The 19,342-nt window shown below is 46.8% G+C and overlaps 1 protein-coding gene across 3 annotated transcripts in view; it reads left to right on the forward strand.

Moving 5' to 3' along the window:
• The first annotated feature begins 5,656 nt into the window (after positions 1-5,656).
• LDLRAD3 (low density lipoprotein receptor class A domain containing 3) overlaps positions 5,657-19,342 on the forward strand; it is a 110,961-nt gene continuing 97,275 nt past the window's right edge. For all 3 annotated transcript variants that reach the window (XM_040558335.1, XM_040558336.1, XM_040558337.1), the window contains exon 1: positions 5,657-5,785. In XM_040558335.1, coding sequence (XP_040414269.1) covers positions 5,752-5,785 — 34 coding nt within the window. In that variant the 5' untranslated portion in view covers positions 5,657-5,751. The remainder of the gene's footprint in view (positions 5,786-19,342) is intronic.

The following is a 19,342-nucleotide window of genomic DNA, read 5'->3' on the forward strand; positions in this document are numbered from 1 at the left end:
CTAATTTATATGTACATTCATAAATATGTAGAATGGCAAGGAGGCAGTTTTTTGAAAGTGCTTTTATATTGCAATTGAATCTGTTAGGGTAGTCCCTGCTGCTTCAGAGTAGGATTAAAAGGTATAACAGGCATTACAACTTTGCATCATCATTTCTGATTTTGAACTTTGTCCTTTGCGTCAGAGTTGCTGAAATTGGGAGTTTGCTGGGCTTGAGAAAGTGGTGTAGGGGTGTGGAATTGTCTGCACAGACTGGGGCAGCCACGTACATGGGGGGTGGGCAGGGCAGAGGAGTGGGAGAACCGCTCTGAAAGTGCTCCAGATTAAATTTAACATCGCTCAGAGTGAAGTGGGGAGAAGGGAAGCCAGCTGTGTCCTGCCTGAATGATACAGCCTGGGGAGGGATAACAGATCTTTAGTGTTATGAGGTAAAAAGTAGACATCATTCAGTAATACTTGAGAGCTGCCATCACGGTGGGCAGACCGATGAGCTAAGCCCCTTGCCCTGCTGTTGGGCAGTGCCCTGGGATGTGCTGCTGCTGGCATGGTGCTCAGCTCCCTGCCATGGCTTTGGCAGTAGGGGAGAGCTCAAAACCCAGTGCAGCCTGTGTCATTAACTGTGGAGCAATCGTGCCAGCATGGACGCAGTTTGTGCTAAGGAAGGGCAGAAGGACAGGGCTGAAGTTGTGAGGCCCAAGGTTATGCCCTTGGCACAGGAAAGACGAGGAGAAGGGCCTTGGCCCACCCCAGGTCCCACCATCAGAAGCGAAGGCCAGATGGGAGGCAGGTGGAAGAGGCCTGGCAGAGCATGGGGGACTCCCATCTCCTGGAGGACAGGGGGCAGCCCCTCCGTGCAGGCCTGTAAGAGGGGCCTAGGCAGGAGACGGGAAGATTGTGCAAAAGAGAACAACCTCTGCACCGTCAAGGGCACGGACAAACTGACCTAACACGCCTTTTCCATCTGTAATTCCTGAGTCACAAACAGAGAATGCCATTACAACCGCAGCGCGGGCCAAGTGGGAGCTGCGCAGCAGGGGGCTCTTTGCAGATGGGTGATGTGCGAGGAATAAAATGAAAAGGAATGAGCCAGAGCTTTGGGGCCTTTCCTTTCCATCGCACTGGGACAGAAAGCCCAGCAGCTATTGGAGAGCAAGGAGTGCTGCAGTTTCTGTGCATTTTCTAATGTGCGGAGCCCACAGCCTGGGGGCTCAGGGAGAGGAAGAAGGGGGGTTAGCACTTAAACTAGCTTAATTTGTACAAGCAGAACATCCCAGATTGGGTCTGCCATAACACACTTTTTCTGGATGCTCATTAAAACCCTCTCCACACACAGAAAATAGAGCAGGTCGGATCTGCAGAGACCAGAGCTGGCGTTAACCATGTGCATGCCTCAGGCAGTGCTTTGGGAGCAGGCAGGCCGGGCACGGTGCCTCAGCGGTGCCTGCCCCCAAGCCTGGCGCTTCTGGGGCTCAAGGAAAGGTACATCCAGGTGCCTCCTGCGGCCATGGGCTCTGCTATCCGCAGTATGCAGGGGATGGGGAAGCTTGTTGCTCTCTTTGAGCTTTGTTGTGGTTGGGTTTGCTTTTCTGAGAAGGCTGCCAGTGGAATTGTGTGTCTGAAAATGGTTTCTTACTTTTGTGATGGGTACCAATGTATCAAGGCATACAATTTTTGCATGTTAAGGTGTTATGAGAGAAGCATATGAGTGATATGAGGGAATCTGAATGCTTATTATGACTCCTCCTTTGAAAACTGATCTCCAGCTCTGTTTTCTAAAGAGAATAATGTTGCAATATTCAGGAGAGCTTCAAGCTTGATGCAGAGCTAAAGATCAAAACACTCCAAAGCCATAATGGAGATGAATCCTAATGGATAGACGGATATAGGGTGATATGCTAATACTCCTGTTTAACTTGATAGGTGTTAATGGTGATGACAAATTGGTAAATGTATTTGGATCTACATTTATCATTTTGCTGCAATATATTAAAAACGGGATTACTATTATTTTGAATCCATCAAAAGCTGTTGCTAAGCACAGTGCCAAACTCTCTGGCTTTCTAAATGGCATTCAGTCATACACAAAACATTGCAATATATTATTACAAATTTTTATCCTTAATTAACACATTCCTGAATTTTCATCATCATTTTCATCAATCCTGTCAGTGGGCATGACAAATATAAATGACTAGAATTAATTTTTTTTCAAAGCACTATTTCCAGATTGAAGTCAGCAAGTTTAGATTGCATCTACAGACGTTATTGCATTTTGCTCCTGTGCCTCAAAACAGTCCAAACGCCCTAAAAAATCAACTGCTAGGTTATAAGAATGATTGTGAAATTAAATATGAGTTGTATACTGAGCTGCTTAGAAGGAGAAATGAAAAAAATCTGAGCTTCAGCTTACAATGTGCAGAGTACCGTTACCTCCTTAGCTCCTGGAGAGGTCAGGTGCTCGTGGAGATGCAGATCCTCTGCAACGTATTTACAATTAATCCTTTGTCCCTCAGAGTAAGGACTGGCACATCTGCCAATATGAGATGAAGACACTCCATAGTCTGCTATAACCTAAAGAGAGTTGTCTTTCAGTTAATAATCATTAGCTATAATCATTAATAATCATTAGCTATATTTCAATAAATACCTGCATAATTTTATGGTGGGAAACCCTTTAAGTTATCTGATACCTTTCATGCAGGCATCTCAAAAGGATATGTAACTAAAGGGGGTTTAAATCCCACAATCTTGGTGGCAGGCTTGCAATACTAAGCTTAAATGTCTGACCCTTTGCAGCACAGTAGATTGGAGAATGAAGTTGATGCCAAAGCCAAATATCCTCACATCTATTTTACTGTCATCAGACACCCAAGCTTTAACAGAGAGTTTACTGAGAGAATGCCTGACTTATTCAGAGAGATTGGGGTGTTTATAAAGTAGAGGACTGATAATTTCATTGCAAAAGGCATTTGGAAATGAAACGCCAGCAGCACAAACCCCACATCTTTTAGAGCAGTGAAGGAAGCACCAAAAACTTTGGCTAGTAGCAGTTGTGCTAATATAAATGAGCCTCTCTGACAAGCTTGGCTCTGAAGAAAATTTCCCTTTCTAGCCTTTAGTCATCATGCACAAAGCTACAATAAGTGGCTCTCTCATAATGGATCTTGCCAAGACCACAGGCCAAGCACAGCTCTTCATTACTCTGGCATAATTTACTGCGAAGCTAATAAAAGGAAGGAAAGAATCTTTTTTCAGAGTGTATTTCCTTGTTTGTTCTGATCATCTTTCTCTGCTGGTACCCTACATTACTGTTAGGCATTCAGAACCTAACCGCATTCTGAGCAACCTAAAATTATTCATTTATCCTTGCAGTATCTCTGTGGTGTAGGTGGCCTGTAGCCTCAGCACGAGTCAGAGCATGGGTTGTCAAGAGCGACTTGCTCAAGGCCACACAGAGTCTGGGATCGCATCTTGCTTCCAGGTACAAAACCAGAAATCCATCCTGGTGACACGAAAGCAGTTCATGTGAAGGCAATCAGAGCACTGCTGCCTGTTGCCCCGAGGTTGTGGTCCCACTCAGTTACAGATATTCAGACCTCTTATCTTGCTCGCTAGCTAATCTAGTTTAGTTTGCTAGTGTTCACACGTACCCTCAGAATTGACAGTGCATGTACACTTAAGATAGCTAGAAAGAGGTTTTATGGAGAATACAGGGCAGGCTGCGGTGATCCAACATAGGGCTTAGCTACACATGACCAGCCTCTTTCATCTGCTTTCCCCTTTACTTTCCCATGCTTTTTGTCCCTTGATCCACCTCAATCCCTCCCTATTACACTCTTTGGTCCTTGCCTTAAACATGGTATTAGGTCTTGCATGTTCCCAAATGCTGGTCCCACTGCATCCCATATTGTGCCCTACATGTAGGCAATAACCACCTTTAGTTTGCAAGGCATCTGAGAGACAGTTTCTTGGTTGACTCATCTTGGCAGGCTTCACAGGAGGCAACAAACAAGGTCTAATCAGTCTTCTCTGACGTGCTTTGGAGTAGCCAATTCGGTGTGCTTGGTTTTCGCTGACAAGGTTACCAGGGCTCCCGCAGGATCTTTGTGCTTGTAGCGATTACACTTTAATCATATAACCTAACACCCACAAGGTAACTAGGAGTCAGACCGGACCCTTTAGCTGGCTTTAGACCCTTTACATTTACAGCCCCAGAGCTTCCCACTTAATCGTAGTGAACCGGAAGATCTTGCTTTTCAGTAACTGCCCAGGAGACACCCGCCCACCTTGCTTCGCTTCTAACTCCCCTTGCTGCATATGGAGCCTCTGCCTCCCTTTTGTTGGCCGGGGCGAGCTGGCAGCAGCCAGCTGAACGGTGGGATCACGCTCGCTGGGTGGGCACATGGGGAACCCCTGCTGGGGGGACTGGCTGGGGATCAACTCCTGCCAGACGGAGGGATGCCGTGTCCCTTGGAGGTCAGAAAGCGCTCCTCCAGCTCGCCCCTGGCTTCTGGAAACCAGGTCCCAGGCAGACTTCCCCCTGGGGGTTAGCTGCTAGGGGTTAAAACACCATTACCCAACTAACAGAAGCTAGGTGTAGATATTCAGAAGAAACTCTTGTTTTGAATAAAAAATTGCATTCATCCTTTTAAATGATGTGAAATTCTTATCAAGAAATCTCCACGAGCTCCTCTGACTTCATTAAGTACAACTTTTAAGAATCCTGCCTGAGAGGGTATTTTTGTGCAGATTAGCTGAGCACAGTTTTAGAAATCATTTGGCAGCTTTTTACTGTTATGAACTGGCTTTAATTCTTAGCTAACGTAACGTATGCACTAAGCCTTTCTCCTCAGCCATTAAATACAGGCTGCGAGCTTTCTAGAGAGTTAAACTTTATTCTGTACACACGCAGATCTACTTATGTACTTGCCGCACACGGGGGAATACTTTACAACAAAAAGGTACCACTTAATGAAGAGACAGCGATTTTCCCATAAAAGCAGAACGGCTCACAAGCTAATGTGGGCTTCTTCGCTTTCGGTCATTATGTACTGAAAACTAATGTTCCTTAAAGGAAGGCCTGCGCCTCCTCCTATTGAAGGCAAGCGGGGTGAGGATTGGGCCCATACACTGGAAACGCAATTGGAAGTTTCCTACATTTTTTATGAGGGCATTAAACCTCGTGGGTAGCTCTGTTTGGCTGGCTGTAATGAAAATGTCTGTTTCACAACTGGGGGGTGAAGGTGTGAGGGGCACACACATGGAAGTGGTGGGAGGGGGCTGTGGAGAGGAAGGTGCCTTGGACGTGGTGCTTAGGGACATGGGTTAGTGGGTGACGCTGGTGGTAGGGAGCCGGTTGGACCAGATGATCTTGGGGGTCCTTCCCCAACATTCACCATTCTGTGGATCTCTGATTCAAGCGGCCGGGAGAGGCCGCGTGAGGGAAGCGGCGCTGCGGGCAGCCTGGCGCAGGGCCGCGGCCCTCCCGACCCGCGCCGTGCCGGGGGCTCCCTCCCGGCTCCCCGCGGCCGGCGGCGGCCCCGCGGGGCAGGTGCGGAGCGGGGCCCCGGGGCTTCGGCGGGGCGGCCTCGGCGGGGCCGGGGAGCCCGGCGGGGCGGGGCGGCAGCGGGCGCCGCCCCCGGGCCCTGCCGCCGCCGCCGCCTCCCCGCCCGCCGCCCCGGCCGCAGGCTCCGTGGGGGCCGGGCCGGCGGAGCAGCCCCCGAAGTTCGCGGAGCGGCCGGCGCCGGGGCCATGTGGCTGCTGTGGCTGCTGCTGGGCTCGGCGGGTGAGTGCGGGCGCGGGGGGCGGCGTGGGCACGGCGCGGCGGGGGAGGGCGCCGGGGCCTCCCGCCTCCCGGCGGCGCCTGGCGGGCCGGGCCGGGGGCCGCCGGCCTCCCCTCCCCTTCCCTCCCCTCCCCTCTCCTCCCCCGGGCGGGCCGAGCCGGGGGGGCCGGGCCGTGCCGGGGGGCTGCCCGGCGGGACGGTCGTGCCCCGGGACCCGGCCCCGCTTTGCTCGGGCGGTGCTCTCCGGGGGTGGCTGTCACGGGGTGGGGTCCGCGGGTGTCCTGCCCGGCTCTGCTGCAGGTGTGAGCCGCTCCCGCAGCGGGCGCGTGGCCGGCGGCTGCCCAGCAGGCGTGGGCAGCCTGTTTCCGTGCTTGGAGTTGCCCCTTGCAGTGGGTAAAACCCCGGTTATAAAGCTCTGTTTCGTTTATTTGAAGGATATTTGTTGTCATGAAGAACTTCGAAGTTTCACAGTTCCTACAGTAAAACTTCAGACCGGGTCCGGTTTAGATGTCTGGAAGGAGAAGAGGTGCAGTAGAAGTTGCACTTCTGAAATTGCATAACTGCGAGCCTCAGATGCTCTGTGCCTAACTGTCGTGTAGGTTCGGGTCCCTTCTCAAAATTATCCCAGCAGTGCCTTATTTGGAAGGCTTCAGGCAAAGCCTGGCTTTGTTTATCTGTGTTGTGTTGCCTTCTTCCTTATTAAGTTCCATTAGACTACAGAAACGCTGCCAAAATTTCACCCAATTATTCACAGCAAGGTACGCGCTTCCATGTGCTGAAGGGATTTGCGTGCGGTATCACCCTCAGGTTAACACGGAGGGCTCTGTGCTACCAGATCCCTGTCTGAACGGAGGAAGGCTTCCCAGGCGCCCCCAGCCCGTGTTCTCGTCCGCCTTCCCCTCGGGCCCTGGCCACGAAGACCTGTTTCTCATCTGGAAGTCAGCGCTGTGCTCCGTCTGCACGCCTATCCGATGCTCTTGCACAAGAGTCAGGCTGCAGTTATTTAACCAGAGTCCCTGGCTTACTTTGGGGCAGATTCAAAGAGTTTTCTGAAACTTCTTAAATGCGTTCGGTTTTTCTTTTGAAGACTGAAGTATTGAGTCTTTGGGGATTTTTTAAAAATGTTTCTTCCTCTGTATATTTTGGCACCCCTGTAACCTTCCCGCAGGGAGAATTAGTTTGTCTTTGCCCAGCCTTCGCTCTGTTTTGAATTTTAGTTTTGATAACTCCTGAAAGTATTTCTTTCCTTTTGAGTCTGTTTTGGGTACAGATCGGAAACTTTGAAGCCCTGGGGATCAATTTCAGTTAACAGAAAATAAACGCTGATTCAAGTCTCTGCCTAAACAATCGTTCCTGTTAGCTTGCAGAAATAACTGGTGACTTGGTTTGTGTCAGTGAAGATTTGCAAGGCAAAGTTCAGTACTTCATTTGAATCTTTTTTGTCAATAATATAGTTGGATCGAATACTGCTTTTGCTCCTGAAAGACCTTATCTGCATGGGAAACGTTTTATCTTGTCACGATACGTAGTGTGAACTTAACACAGGGCTGGTTTAATTTTACTGAGGACTGATTAGAAAGAGATTGTTGATCTGCAGCTGCAACCTCTGCACCCAGTGCAGGAGCTCCTCGCCTGCCTTGCTTTCTTTTTGCACTCCCCACCTCATTTCAAGTCCTATCAAGCTCTCACATGCGAGCACACGCAGGCTCTTTCATCTCTCTGTGCTCTTGCCCGTATACCCAGGTAGTGCTCGGCTCCGATCCCCTCCCGCTGCCTTCTTTGTGCCGTGCTCAGACCCGGTTCCCAGTGCTTTACATTGTCTCCGTGTCCGCTCGGGGGTTCCTGGTTGTGGGTTAGATCCTGCAAGGGTTCCCGTTACCGGCCTAGGCTGTAACAACACTATCAGGTTAAGTTAGTGTAGAGCATTTAGTTGGGAAACAGGCATCCGTGAGTGTGTTGTCTGTTGGGGAGGGAAGTGATGGCAGGAGCCACACATACTTAGCTGAATGAACTGCTTTTAAAAAGTGTGGTTACAAAGTGAGCTGAAAAGGAAGATTGCGTTTCTTCTGGCAACTACAAAACTTGTTCCTGTTTTAGGTATGAAGTAGTCTTACGAATGTCAGTCTTCAGCAGGCTGGGGAGTCAGAATGCAGTGCACAGCTGGAATTCCGACGTGTGGTCTCCAGGATGTCACAGTCCATTGCGAAGACCTTTCTAAATACCTAGTATAGATATTATACCTCTTAAAATGCACTCAACCTGCTCTGCTTTAGGGGGAGGCTTTTTCTTCCTGCTCCCCTGAGTCTTTTGAACTAATGCCGTTGGCATCCAGACCTTGTTCTACACAAAGCGTAAACGTGCAGGGCCACGTGTGCTGTCATCGCAATTTGCCACTACATCTCAACAGCTTGGAAGAGAAACAACATCCCCAAAACCAAGTAGGGGTGGAAAGCTGCTGAAGAGTAATGTTACCCCATCCATAATCTGCATTGTGTAATGGCCACTAGCTTAAAACTTCAATCTGCTACGAAGGAAATACCTGAGATTTCCCTGTGCAGGTGTTCATTTGTAGTGACGTACAGAGGTACTGCCTTGGTAGAATTGCTTTGCTGAAAAGCTCCATATGCCGCATGGGAGCTGAAGGGCTTTACAGCTCTGTTGCTGTATAAATAAAGAGAGCAAGAAAGCCGCTCTGTACTTGGAGACACGTGTCTGTCCTGTGCATACAGTACATTCATTTCAAATTCTTCATACAGTCCTCTTAAAAACTCTTAGACTGGGACTAGTGAGTCAATAACCAGTGTTTTCCTCTTTCATTACGTAGGGAAGCTGCAGAGTGGTGTAGCACATGGGTACGTGAGAGACGAACAAGGATTCTTGTAGTAGCTTTGGCAAGTCAAGAAACTGCCAGCTTGGCAAACTAATAGAAGAGGGGTGTTGCACAAGAGGCATTGGATATTTGCTGGAGGAGTAAACCTGCCAGCAGTCATGGTGAGAGCAGCTGGAGGTGCTATCTTGGTGACAAGCTCCATGTCCCTTCTGGGGAGGATGCCTGGGATTTCTAGCAGGAGATAGGGCCCACAGGCAGGTTCTCTCAGGTCACTTGCTGGTTATGGGGCGTTTGGTGTCTAAAGACTTCTTTTTAGACAACTGGTACCCTACTCCTTCTGTTGCTGTCCAAACCACTGTGTGCTGCGAAGTCTGTCTCTGCTTCCTTTGCTTTTGGGGTACGAACGGTTGCCAGGCTCTACTCTTGTAAGTACAGTTTTTGATGCAAGGACTCAAGTAAGTAGATGATTATTTTGTGCGTTTCATGTTAATGTCAGGGACTTCTGATAGTGACAGGGAAACGAAGGTGTCCTTGACTAGAGTTTTGTAAGTTTCCCATTGCTGCTGGGCTGTGGGGAGTTGCAGGGCCCAGGAGCTTCCAGCCGCCCTGCGTGGGACAGCGCGGTCTCAGCAGTAGCCTCAGGTGCCTGGGCTTGGGAGGCTGAAAGTGTGTGGCTGCAACGTTGCAGCCACATATTGGGATAGGAGGTGGAGCTTGTTAACTGTAAAGTAGATTGTAAAAATGCACCTTTTGTGCAAATGGGAAATAAAATGTTTAAGCTTACCATCAGTCGGCAGAGCCTGTTGCACCAAGAGGCTAGCAAGCTCTTTGGATGAAAAAAATTCATGGTGATAGTATAACACGTTTGTTGTGACAGCAGTAATCTGGCATCCTACTTCCATTTGCATGTTGATTATCTACCAGGTGAGGAATAAAATGGCTCCCCCCTTTGCTGTAAATCTGGGAGACTGTTTAGCAGGTGATGGTTTGTTAGACAGTGATGGTGGAACGAGCAGAGGTTCAGTCATCCCTCTGTTTCAGGGCAGTGGTCTGGGAAGGACTGATGCAAAATTAATTTATCACCTGGGGACAGATTTTGGTTTCTGTTTTTTGTTTGTTTGTTTAAGCCAATAAATCTTAGCAGAATAGCTTCTGTGACACCCTGTCCTGTGGTTGCTGTCTGCGCAGCCAGAAATGCAGTAATGTAGCAGGCCTGAAAAATCTCTAGTGTGAGGTCTGTAGTGATGACAGCCGTGCTTTAAATTTCAGTATTTCTGTTGTGGAAGCCACGTGATGACTTTTATGAAGTGGTAGGAAGCCTTGGAGGCTGTCATTGTTCGGTTGCCCTACCTGTTGCAGACAAGCTGTGGATGTCCTTCCTACCTTTGGTGGCAGGCACTCTGTGATGAGTATTTAAACTGGTGTCTTCAGAGCCTGAACTTGGAAATAATTTCATTGTCAGCAGGTAGATTTGGAAGATGAGGAAGGAAAAAAAATCTATATCTTAGTAGCTGGTTGGTTTTCTTCTGTTTCTTTTTTTTTTTTTTTTTTTTTTTTGTCTTTTTAAATATTAAAGCAAAACTCTCCTGCTCTGGCAAGATCTCCTAACAAGATATGCTAAGATGCAGAATGGAATATTTCAAGTGAAACCAGTTTTAATGATGAGATGCATTTTGAAGTGTCTCTAAAATGAAAAACTGAATGACAGACTGCCCTTTGCCTGAAATGTAAGTAGATCATGGCTGAAGGTAATTTTATAGTCAGCCATTAGTATAATCAGTTTATCGTAAATTTACTGAATGCTGAAGAATTTTTGAGGGGGAGCTTGTATGTCTTTATTAAAAAAAAAAAAAAAAGGGCAAACAGTTCTGCAGAAAAACATTTAACTAAATTAACATCTCTTCTAATGAAACTTTTAACTTATACATGATGAATGAAAGATTCAGTCTGTGAGTTTTACACTGCTTTTGGCGTGGACTAAGATTGTGTATCCAGATACTTATTTGACATGTAAAAACTTGTTAAGCTGCAGTAACTTGATCATGTTGTCTGAGCCTGCCTTTTTTTTTTTTTTTTCACGGATCCTCTTGCACAGTAAACCTGTCAGATTAAGAGCCAGTTCGAGCAAGCCTTACGTTGCATGCAGTGTTGTCTGTCAGGTCAGAAGAGTCCTTTTCAGGGAAAAAAGATGATGTAATGCTAATTGGTTTTGTTGTATTTTAATTTGCACATGTGAGGTAGTGAGGAGGTTTCTAAACAAAGCCACTGCTCTCTTTGTTCATTCTTGTTCTCAGCTGCCTGCACAGATAGCCGTATCTTGATTGCAGAGAAACCTGTGGAGTTAGATCTCTGATTTAGCTGCGGCTCACAGAAACATGCCCTTCAAAGTCTGAGAGCAAAGAGCGAGGCTTCCTGGTAGGGTGAGAAGTGTGTGGAGGGGCTGGGGAGTAACGTGGTAGGTAACCCGTGTGGCCCAGGTGAGTGAAATAAAAATGGAAGCGATTTGCAGGAGGGTTGCTGGTCAGGACCTTCTCCATTGCATTTCTTAAGCCTTCCTCCTGCGATGGCCTGACCAGCTGTGAACTTGAGCACAATTAAAACACACCAAGTAGAGCTGCTTTGTGTGTGAGTGAGCAGCTGTGTGAGTCGCTAAGTGATACACCTCCAGGTGAACAGGGAACCGAGGTAGAGTGATGTGGCAGTGGCACTCTGCTAAAATCATCTCTTCTGTGAGGGTGAGCCTTCACCCAGGTGTGCAGCATCAGTTAGGGTTAGGGGCTGGTGAACCCCTGGCAGATCATGCCTCTTAGCCAGATCGGGGAGCTCCTGAACGTCTCTTAGCCAGGGCATTCCCGTTTTAAAATGGGTATTGTACCTCTCAGGTGGCCTGTGAGGCTTAATTTATTAACGATTGTGAAGTGCTTAGGCTGCAGATGATTGAAGTGTGCTGTTGTGTTTTGAAATATCATTTTTTCAGTAGGCCCAAAATACAATTACTCAATTTTTAGTGGTGTATCTTTTTTTTCTCTTTAGCAGAGATCCTGATTTCTTTCTTCTTTAAATTAAAGAAAATGTCCCCAGGTTCCACACCTTGCCGTGAGTCTCTGGTGTTGTGATGTTACCTTTCATCCTCTTAGCAGACATTTTCGTATTTGAGATGGCTTATTATGAGGGGGAAAAATAAATGGAGATTTGTTTTTTCTTTGATTCTGGGTTCTTTTTATTGCAAATATCAGATGGAAACCAATTGGACCAGTCAAGGTAGGTTAGGTGAGGTGTATTTTGAAATAACCGTGTTTGTGGGACAAAGAGTTCAATTTTAAGTAATGTTTTCTTGAGTGGTTTTTATCTGTTTTTGATAAAGTACAGCAAGGCTACTGTAGCAAGTAGGTTGCAGTCCCATTAAATATCGAAGTGTGAATTCTGCCTACTTGAGTATCACTTTCTCCTTCCTGCCCTGTTTCCTTCATTCCGTGGAGTCTGTCTTCTTGCTTTATATATTTTGCACAAATTTATTAGCTAAATTATGAGCAATTAAGATGACACTTACAGCTCCCGGCAGAGCCCCGTTGCCAGCCAAATCTGTGTCGGTGGAAGACTGGCGCTGTGCTGGGCAGAGCTCTTCTGGCTCTTAGAGCAGCGCCTTGTTCTCCGGGCTGTGCGCCTGACTGCGGCGTGACTTTGACACAGGTTGTTGTTTTTGTTTTTGGAAACCATCTCTCTCTTCCCAGCCTTCCTTCAAGCTATTAGCACTGTGGATCCATAATTTTTGTCAGGAGCTACATGCTGCAGATAACTACAGACATGTTTCTAAAGTTCAAAATAGCTCTTCTCCTTGACATGTTCTGTATAGCTGGTAGGAGTTGGGTACAACGTAAGTAGTTTACTCAACACTATGAATTTTTCTCAGGTATTCCTGTTTTTCCTTTCTCTTCTTTTTTTGTTGTTGCTGTTACAGTAAGGATTCTTCATTAGTCATTACGATTCTTCAAACAGAAGAGTTTCAGGTTTAGCATAACATGAAACACGATATAAACACACTGACACAATTGTGAAAATCCATACAATTGGCAAGTTGCACGTTGTTTTCCTCTTGTAAGGCAGAGCAAGAGCTGGCAACTGGTAGCACTGTTGCTTGCCCGGAGGGCTCTGTGGGCAGCCTGCTGTGCAGCAGCGCCCCGTGCTGACCCTGCGACTGGTGCCCACTGGTTCCCTTCGCAGGGAGCGTGGCCATCGCCCCCACGGTTGTGTTTCTGAGTTTGGGGGCTGCAATACAGCCTTCTGGTGTTCTGCTGCTGTTCTCCTGACGCAAGGGGAAGTTATGTCAGGGGCTACGTCTTTCTATAAGCTTAGCTAGCGCTCTGCGGCTAAGCGTAGCTGCTATTTCTTAGACTGTGAATCCGTTTCTTGTCAGATTAAAACTTTTTTTCCTTTCTTTCTCTTCCTGTATCCCTGTTCTCTTGTTCTGTAGCTGCGTTTTGATGACTTAGTCTCCCTTTGCTTCTCTCCGTCCCTGAATCTTCTTACCTCTCTCCTACATGTACCTTGGTACCCCGTTGTCTTCTTTCCTTTGTGCCTCATGACTTCACCCAAAATTGTACCTGTTGGTGCTAGTTCTAGGCACGGGCTTCCTCCTCATGCCTCTGACTCTGTACTTGCTTATAAATGAAAAGCTGACACGTACGCTTCTTGTTCCTCTACCTACGTGCTAGGATTGTATACGTAGGAGGGCTGTATGGTTCTATAGGCCAACCTTGCAGCTCGGAGTTGTCCTCTTTCCCTTGCCTCCTAGTGCTCTGCACCCCTCTGCCTCTGTGGCTGCACACCGGTGTCCCAGTTCGTGTTGGTAGCGAGCAGCAGGTCGAGACACCGCCTTTACCAGGCCGTGCTCAACTTCACCTGCATTTTGATTTGAATCTCACGTTGCGTATTCAGTGGAACGTGATATCACTGATACAGGAGCCTTTGACACACAGGATGAGCTTATGGTGCTGAACTTGCTCCTTTTTATCCATCCTTCCCCTTATCCAGCACTTTGTGAAGGCACAGGCTATGCGAAGCTCCTGCTGTGGCTGGGGAAGGTGATGTTTGCTCAGAGCAGGCTGCGGGGCCTTGCTCTCCCTGGCTTCTCGACGCGGTTTGACAGGTGCATAGTGCCTCTTGAGCAGATTAATTAATTTCTCAGTGATTAGTTATGAAGTTCAGTTAATATTTACTTGCCACACAACGCAAGGTGTGCGTGTCTAAATGGCTCAATGTTTTGTGAATGTCAGCACTGCGGGAGAGACTGATACAAAATGTGCTAGACCGCTTCCTCGGGCTGTTAAATATGCAGAGAATCCCTGCTTTGCTTGATGTGCCAAAGCACATCAGTTCTTCGTGGATAGATAAATTAATAGACTCGGCACTTAAAACCTTGGAAGGAAACACGTTGCAGCAATGACAATGAACTTCAAAGGCAAAATAACTCCTCCAGCTTGCTAACCGGTCTCCTGTCAATGGCACAAGTTGTGCTTGTGGCTAGGGCTGAAAATAGGCAGTTTCCAGAGCCGGGTGGGAGTGCAGGCCACTAAAGCAAATACTTGGTCTAACTGGAACCTGTACCACGTGCGTTTTGTCTTGAGGAGAGCGGCTATCGACCTGAGGAGTTTGGGGCTCCCTGAGACTTGTCAGGATGCTGATCTTGGGGCTGGGGATCCGACAACCTTCCATGACCTGAACAATGATAAGAAACATGCCTTATCGGGGACTTGGCACGTTATGAAACAGAGTCGACAGCTTTGCTCGTTTGGGTAGCCGGGAAGACACAATACAGACGCTGAGATCGAGATCCGCTCAGGCTGGCAGAATGCAAACGGCGCTTGGCAAATCCTGGAGTCTGGAAGAACTATACTTACGGCTTAATCAGTTTTAAAAGACTATGTCATTAAACTAATTAGGCATAATTCAAAATTGGCTAACAGAAAGCAACAGCAGTGTGTTTGTGTTGATTGCAGTCTATTCAAACTCAAAATAGGCTTCTTTTTTTTTTCTCTTAAGACAACCTTTTGAAAGGTGGAAAGAAGGTGGAGAGGGCCCAAAAAAATCCACGTGGCTGATGTTAGTTATGTGTCTTAATGAAGTGCTGGCTGAATTTCAAGTGCAGGATTGTGACCAAAATAAAAGCCTCTCTGGAATAACAGGTAGAATTGTATTAAAGCAAAAACAAAAACATGTTGAACTTTTAAATGAATGGAGCACTCACTTTACCATGCAACTGAGGTCTTGCATGTTAAACCTGCCCTTTATTTAATCAAGTCCTGTTGGAATTCTAATTTACGTTCTCTAAGAAATTTTTGTTTGCTGGCCCCTTCTGAAAAGGTCAGATCTGCCTCCACTTGTTTGGCATTTTCAATCTTGTGGATGTACCAGCTTTGGATGTCAGCAAGCATGAAAGTGAGAGAAAAAAGGATGCCCTGTAATTTTTCAGTCTCTGAGCTCAAAAACAAACCGCAAGTATTTGTCCGTCTACAGTCAGTCTGAGGACTCCCCTGCTGATCTGCAAGCAGTGCGTGAGCTTCAGGAACCAATTCCTTACTGCTTCTTGAAGAAAGAACCACCAGGTGCAAAGAACAAATCGGGAGTGTACTTCTGGCCAAAGATCTGTGTGACTAACAGAGTAACAGAAGACGAAAATGACATTGCGGGTAGACTTTCTAGTGTTATTTATAAACTTCATAAACTCACAAATTGGCAGTACCGGTTAAACCCTAAAAATCTTCCATGAGGGGTGTTAGCTTCTGAATTGCAAGTTTGAGGTAGAGTGATGTTGTCAGCTCCTTTTTTCCCGTGAGGATTGCTGACAGCATCACATTTCGGCTTTTTAGAAGCATTTTTCAGTTGCAACCTTTATCTTCCAAAAGAGAGTCCAGAACAGTTGCAGTGACCTTATTTCATACTTGAATTACGTGTCCATTAAGGATAAGACCACAATTTTTCTTCCTCCTTCCAATTTTCATAAAATATAGAAACAAAATATTTTATAGTATACTTCCCTCTTTGCACTGCAGCTTCACGTGATCTTTTGAAATGCCTGTCCTTTGCAACAGCTAAGATATTAGTAGATATTTCGTGGAGAACTCCTGAATCGGAGTTCCTGGATGTTTGCTCTCCTGAGGTAAGGTATTACCGGTATTTGTCTCTTAGTTACGTGAACAGGGACCACCCAGATTTAGGGGTGTACTTGATGACATTGGTTTGCACAGCTATACCTGGTCATCAGGCTCACCTTTTATACAAGGTAGGAAGTTCCTGCTGTTCTTGCACAGACTATCCATAGTAGAGACAGCGGGCATTTCTGCTCTAATTTCTTGAATCAGCTTTGAAAACTTTCAAGCTTTCAAAGTTAAGGGCTCTCTGCTTACTAATGACTGCTACATGAGGTAGAGTTCAGAGTCTAATCGGATTGGGTGTCCTTAAAATTTCTAATGGGATCCTTGAAAATCTGCCAAGGGACTATATAGACTTTCTGATGAATTGTTTTAATGGAGCTCTGGCTTGCTATTTGGTTAACAGTCTTCAGCGTAGCCTCAGGCTGCTTACTTTCTAATTTTCTTGTGTTATCTGGAGATAAATGTCCACCTTATTGAAGCTTAATAGCCAATTAGCTGCGTGAAATAAAATCTGAAAATACAAAAAGCAGTCCTGATCACTGGCAGGATATTCTTGCCCTAACCAAGGCTGAGTCTGGAACTGCTTGCCTGGTGACTGCCGCTGCTCCTTGGAAGTGGTCTCAAGAGGAAGCTGTGTTCAGCCTGTAAAGCATGGTTTACCGGATTTTTTCCCTGCAGTGCTGCTGCTTCATTTGTTTGCTCATCAACAGTTGCAAAATTAGACTGCCCACCTCGGTGAGCAGACTTTCCCATTTAAGAAGCAATCAATGTGACTTCCTCTGGGTCTGTATAGAGCCCAAAGAGACCTGCATAAGGCCTGTCAGATCCTGTTAAAATTAAACCTGCGTGACTTAGACTTCTGAAATATCTGGTGATTATTTCTGTTTGGGGCAGGAAGCATGTCTGATAGGAGATAAGTCAAAGGGAAAGTGCCTTTTGGGAAGCAGAGCCCTCTTTCCACCTTTTCAAACACGCAGCTCGTTGTACCAGCAAGGGCCAGATTTGCAGACTCGAGCATTTCAAGCGACCGTATTCCTGTAAGAAACCGAACTTGGCACAGTTTTAGGAAGTATTCCAGTGTTGGTTCAGATTGGAAGGACTGTGTTGGCCTGTTTTGGAAAAAAATGTGCTATTGAAATGCTGTAGTGAATATTTTGGTTAGAGAGCGCCTGGAGTGAGAGCAAGCTCAGCTGTCAAAATTAAACCCTCGGTGTAAGCAGCTATAGGACGAGCTAGTCATTGCATGTTTCCAGGGCGAAATTGTTTTGGAGAAGGTGAAACATACAGATTCCTAATCTGTTTTTAAACAAGCTTCCCAGGTTGTTCCTTTCTCCTCCAAAGCACGCCCAGCATTAAACACAAGTGAATGTAGGTATGTACGCATGCAACAGAAAACCAAAAATTAACACCATAGCAGGGGTTCTTATCGAGCCCCAGTGAGCGCAAATAAAAGAAGGCAGTTAACTTATGTATGTAAAATGACTTGAATTTACTAGATTCAGGGGCTCACTTACCTCTAGAGTCACTGTGCAAGCAGTCTTGTTGGTAGTTGGGCAGGTGGGGGCGCGGGGAGGTGAGGTTGGTGTGTTACAGGGGGGTGCTTGTTTCTGAATCACAATCCCTGAACTGGGTTTTAGCTGCATACCTGCTCAAAGATTTCTGCATACGACTTTGCTTGTTTACTACCGAGGAATAAATTATTCAAGATATGGCTGTGGGCTTTTGATATTGATACGTTGCGCTTTTTTAATGATGCTCCTTCAAAAGCAGTTTACTTATTTGGAAAGCTGCTGATCAGTATATGTCTTCAGGTACCCATCTCCTTAGCATCTGAGTAGCATGGAAACATAAATTATGGATGCCTGCAGCATTCCCATGGGATAGGAGAGCATTAGTAATCATTAACAGATAAAGAAGGCTGAAGCCAAGGAAAGCACAGTAATATGATCACACGAGGCATCTGTGGTAGGGCTGAACCCTGTCTCCGGTCTTCTCAAATTCCACTCAGAAAGCTGCCCTTTCCTGAAAGGGATCCTGTCGACGAGGCTGGGCTGTGCCGCAAGTCCTGACATTAATCTTCCTCCTCCTGGAGCTCAGATCGCTGGCATTCCTGCCGGGGAGCGGATTAGGAGTCGGCACACTCGCGTTACACCAGCGCTTGTTTAACGCGGGTCAGATGAGATGCGGCTGAATCTGTGCCTGGCCCAGCTTCGTGCTGCTTTTGAGGGTGAAGCTCCAGGAGTGAGAGGCTGAAATAAGTGAGCATAGACAGTATGTGGGGCTGTCAGCTCCACAGGTTGGATAACACAGTGTGAGGTGAATGTCTATGCCATCCTCTGCCTGTTTGGTTTTAATGGTACAACTAAATAATGGCGTCAGTGGAAGGATCAGGTGTGAGGTGTGGTGAGAGAGGCCTGAGTTCTCTTTCCTACATTACTTTTATGCACTAGCAATGGAAATAGGCCCATGTGGCATTACTGGCAGCCTCGAGTGGCTGGCAAGAGTGTTTTGAATCCAAGACTCAATTTCTTGTCTTTCTACTGGGCTCATAGTTGAATTTATTTGCATTAGCAAAAAAAAAAAAAAAAAAAGCTCATTTGCAGGCATGCTCTGCACAGGCTTGAAGTTTCTTGAAATAGTAGGGCTTCAAGACCACCTTCGCTTCCTCAGGGCAAATCCTGCCACTGAACATATGTTGTAGATCACATTTTAAAAGTGTTTTTTTCCCTGCCTTCCCTTTCTGCTGCCTTTTCCTTTGAACAACAGTCTTCTCTTTCCTCTGAAAAAGTGGTAGGTTGCAGTAGTTACTGAAATTACTCAATTTTGTACATGAAGTACTCACGGTGCCTCTCTGAAGTGCGAATTTTTTACAAATGGGTAGAGCGGGACACAAATCAGGGTGTTGTGTGATCATGTACAAACAGAGCTGAGATAACATCCTGGAGATAACGCTGATCCTTGACAGGCATAACGTGACGTGAGGCGGATTGCTTGCTGTCTGCCTCCTCGTGCCTTGCTTCGGATGGCGGTGCCACTTACCCACCTCAGTTTCTTCGTTTTCATAAACGCTGGTAAGTGCTCAGTTCCTCAAAGTGAGTGGTATCAATAATTCATTACCACTTAATTGCTGGAGCTGGTTTCTGATTGATTTGGTAAGTAGGACGTGAGGAAATGGAAGCGTCCCCTGTCAGCTTGACTCCACTGCTTTGGCAGATGCTTCACGGGGGAGTTGTCCACGTGCCTTCTCATTCTTCTTCCCTGGATGCTTTGCCCCAGGGCCACAATAAAGCTGGGGAGCTTGCAAAAAGGATGAGGCAAACGGCATCAAATGGAGTTGGGGATGTTTTTGAATCTCTAGCATCCCTGAAGGGCTGGGCTGCAGGCAGGCTGGAGTCGAGGGCTCAGACCTGCACACATGGCACACGCCGTCACTGCGAGCCACCTCTGTTTCTCTCACGTGTTCATATACGGAGGCTCCTCCTGGACTGATGAGTTTTCTTCCTGCTGGTGCTCAAAGTGCTTAAAGCTCTACCGCTTGGTCCGATGCAGTTGTCGATAAGCCTGGCTGAGATGGCTGT

This window comes from Cygnus olor, chromosome 5 (assembly GCF_009769625.2).
Source record: "Cygnus olor isolate bCygOlo1 chromosome 5, bCygOlo1.pri.v2, whole genome shotgun sequence".
NCBI lineage: Eukaryota > Metazoa > Chordata > Aves > Anseriformes > Anatidae > Cygnus > Cygnus olor.